Raw genomic sequence first — 4,088 nt, 5'->3', positions numbered from 1 at the left:
GCTGGTGGCTGCCTTCCTTGACCTTCTGGATTGAGTTTACTTCAACATATTCGAATCAAAGTTTGGAACACTTTGATTTCTGGGGGAAAATCAAGAACACTCATGAACCTTGCTTTGATACCGGTTGTTAGGATAAAAAATGGATGCCCACAAGAGAAACTTTCTTCTGAACTCAATTCAAACTCTCGTACCCACAACACTCTTTCTCTTTCTTTTGGTGTTTAGCTTCCTAGTGTTTTTCTCACATATATTTTGTTGTGTTTCCACAGCGAGTTGGAATAGATCCAGCTCATTTTATCTCTTACTTGGCTTTCTCTACCTTGATCATGCCCTTTACCTCCTATATATCCAAAGTCATCTTATTTTTTTTTATTGAATTTTAAAAAGAGTGTTTATGCTCCTATATCTTCTTAAATTTTATTCATTTTTTATAACTTGTATTTTTCTCATGAGACCTTGAATTGTCAAAAAAAATTCATATTTTGTAATTTTTCTATTGCTATTACCATAAAATGGAATTTAATATTTTATGATTTAAGATATATAATATTTCAAAGTCATCTTGTAATCTTTATAGGCAGTATTAATTCATTATATAAAAAAAATTCAATTGCTATAATAAAATTGATTAGCTACCCTATAAACTCGTTCATCTTGCATGCTACTATTGAAATTAGACCATAATTTATGTATTTTTATGATAAAACTTGCTGGTATATTTCATTAAATTCCTGACCAATACTATGTGGCTTTGTAACTCTGTTATTTTCATTTTGAAACTCCTCAAGTCCTTTTATTTTGGCTTCCTATCCATTAATTTATCCGTCTTCAGCACAATGAGCAGCAATGCTGGATGGTATCAAGTCATTAACACACACAAAATATAGAAGAAAAAACTTGTATATAAAACAAAAATTGTAGTGTTCAAACGCATGATCTATGCTAATTTATTTAAAAAACAAATGACATGTGTTCTCCATTTTTATTGGACTAATACATAAAAACTCTGGCCATAAATGATCACTGACCAAACTTTTATTAATATCTAATACAGAAGAAAATACCTTTATCAGCATCAAATCATTTTCAAATATAAAAAATCATCTGGTCGCTATGATCACGAAGAAGAGAGTGGTGGGATGCTTTGTTCATTTCTAAAGAAATTATCAGGATCAACTGCAGTCTTCACTTGTATTAACCTGTCAAAGTTATTCTTGAAATATTTCCTGCCCCAGATGCTTGCTTGTTTAAAACTTGTGTTGCCTGCCAGGTTATTCATTCCAATGTCAAGATCCCTGTAATTAATATATGCTTCTCGAGGATTTTTTGAAACATAAGGAGTCGTGTAACTGTAAAGCCTTCTAATCCAAGCTATATGTCTCATTGATGCTTCCTTGCCTTGCTCATTCCAAAGCACCAAGTATTGAATTTTGTATAAATTACCAGCTCTATGCGCAAATGGGATGCTAGATTCCGAAATCTGATCCATTTTCCCTCCATATGGAACTAGGACCAATCTAGGCGTCTCGATACCTTCTTTAAGGAACCTTTTCCATATCCCATCGAACGCAATTTCAGGAATAGGTTTCTTGACGTAGTCAGATTTTGCTTTGAAATTTGTTATGTATTGAGGAGTCCTGTTGAGCAACACATCCAAGGAAGAATTACTAGAATATCCAGAATTGTAGAGGACAAATTCTACCCAGCTCATTTCGGTACAATCATCTTTCACTAAGCCGAGCTCAGGGAAGTTCTCTTGCATCAATGGAAGAAGCCTATCAGCCCCACCAAGAAATAAAGAAGGGAATTCAGCTTGTATTGTTGAAATTCCTTCCTCACTAGAATTAATTTTGGTTATATATGCTGTAATGAAGAGATCTTCGGGAAGCTTGTTTGCAACGTACTGCCACCGATGGATTAACTTGGTTGCATTTTCTTCCAAAGATCTTAAGACGGAGAAGTTTGTCACTGTGTGTGGAACAGGAACCAACTTCAATTTCCATGCAACAACAACTCCAAAAGTATTTCCTCCACCGCCTCGAATGGCCCAAAACAAATCTTCTCCCATTGATGCTCTATCAAGAATTCTACCTTTAGCGTCGATTAATTGAGCATCAATTATGTTATCAGCAGCAAGGCCATATTTCCGCATCAGCCCTCCATACCCACCTCCACTTAAGTGCCCTCCAGCACCAATAGTAGGACAAGCACCTGCAGGAAAGGCAAGAGTTCCGCTTTTCTCAGCAATGCTATAGTAAAGCTCGCCAAGAGTTGCACCAGCTTGAACCCAAGCAGTGCTGTTTTCTACATCAACATTGATTGCTCGAAGATTGATTAGATCAATGATGACAAAAGGGAGAACAGAAACATATGAAAGACCCTCATAATCATGGCCGCCGCTGCGAATTCTAACATTCATGCCATGTTTTTGGGAACAGAAAATGGTTGCTTGAATGTGTGATACATTCATTGGTGTGACAATAACTAGAGGTTTTGGGGTTGCAGTTGTATTAAACCTGGAGTTCTGTATAGAGCCCTGCAAGACATGTAAATAGGAAGAGTTGTTTGGGGTATGAACGAGCTTGGAAAAGGAATTGGAGTCTTCAGAATAAAGGGAAAGGCATTGTAGAAAATCCTCATGAGTGTGAGCTGAAGCTGAACATAAGAAGGAAAAGAGAAGGAAACACAGAAATGGCAACATTGTTGTAGCGCTTAGACATGTAGTCATCTCTAAAATTACTTGATTTGAGCATAGGAACTTGGTAACATACTCTCTTATTTATACTACATCTGTTGAGAGAATGGTTGCTTTTGAAGAAAAAGACATTCAGTTAAGAATTTGAACTAGTCAAGCATCTAGACATGTCTTGAAAGTTCAAATCAAGACATATCCACAAAGGCAGGTTTTTTCCCTAGCATTGAATCTGTCTGTTGGCTCAAAATTTAGGACTCGTAGATAGCTCAAATGACCACTCTTGTAAAAATAATTTTCTAAACATATGTTAAACCTCTTGTTCAAGTAATTATTATTTTATCCAGAACGTTGAATATTGTTAAGCTTGTAGTTCTAATAAACTTATAATTTATGATCTAATGTTGCGTAATTAGGAATAGTTTTCTAAGTTTAGGGGCCAGGATTTTCAAGCTTTAGAAAATTAATTTGCTTAACCTCAACCCTCCATCCTTAATACTGTCAAGTGTCCATTCTGACAAGGCTACTTTTGAGGCAGGTTTCTGTTGACTTTGGTTGATGCATTTGTTTATATTATATTATTTTGTTAATTGGACATCCATGTCCATGAAGACGTGTTAGACGTGTTGGTGTATATCTCAATGACGGAACTTTACTCATATCTTATTTTTAGGATCGATGAATTCTTGAATCACATTTTCACTCCCTTATGCTCTAGCTATGAAGAGAATGCTTTCTTTGGAAGAAAAAAGAAACTATCTTGAAAAGAATTTCACCAACTCAAGCATCTAGATATGTCTAGAAAGTTCAAATCAAGAGATATTTTAATCAAAAGAGATATACCTTTCTATGTAAAAGCTTTCATTGTCTAAGTGGAGCTGTTTCCAGCATATAATAGTAAAGAAATGTCATCCAATATCCACAAAAGCAGTGCACTTTTTTATTTGAACATGGTTGCTCAAAATTTAGGACTAGTCAATGGTAAAAAAAGAGTGGGGGTGTTCACATCGACACATGGCATTGTGGATGGGAACAATGTTTTCACCTTCTTTCCCTATTTTCTGTTCTTTGAAAAAAAAAAAAAAACCCTTAGGCTAATAGAATTCTCTTTCTTCTAGGACCATTTTGGTATTATAAAATTGTTTGGGGACAAAATGGGGTTTTTCTTTTGGATTGCATAGTAAAATGACATCAATCTTGTTAAAAAAACATTAATTAGGCTACCATGAAGGATTTACTTTCATCTATTGATATTAAAGTGCATAATAATTAATTAATATGAATTTTGTAATCACTTCGGTTACATAATCTATAATAAAAATTAACACAAATTTAAAAAAATTAAAAATTATATTTGAAAATAAACATTTAATACAATCAATACCTAATCAGTTGG

At 34.4% G+C, this 4,088-nt stretch overlaps 1 protein-coding gene across 1 annotated transcript; it reads right to left on the bottom strand.

Annotated features, from left to right (window-relative positions):
- Positions 1 to 1,007: 1,007 nt before the first annotated feature.
- On the bottom strand, positions 1,008 to 2,734 carry LOC105134866 (cannabidiolic acid synthase-like 1). The gene has a single exon (XM_011039432.1). The coding sequence runs from the start codon at positions 2,726 to 2,728 to the stop codon at positions 1,118 to 1,120; it is 1,611 nt and encodes a 536-aa protein (XP_011037734.1). The 5' UTR covers positions 2,729 to 2,734; the 3' UTR covers positions 1,008 to 1,117.
- Between the last annotated feature and the right edge of the window lie 1,354 nt (positions 2,735 to 4,088).

This window comes from Populus euphratica, unplaced genomic scaffold, assembly GCF_000495115.2.
Source record: "Populus euphratica unplaced genomic scaffold, PopEup_1.0 scaffold120.1, whole genome shotgun sequence".
NCBI lineage: Eukaryota > Viridiplantae > Streptophyta > Magnoliopsida > Malpighiales > Salicaceae > Populus > Populus euphratica.
The sequence above is the reverse complement of the archived record's forward strand: the minus strand, read 5'-3'. Positions and strand labels throughout refer to the sequence as shown.

Excerpts from the sequence above, each read along its gene's own strand:
- LOC105134866 (XM_011039432.1), bottom strand. The coding sequence starts at position 2,728 with ATGACTACATGTCTAAGCGCTACAACAATGTTGCCATTTCTGTGTTTC.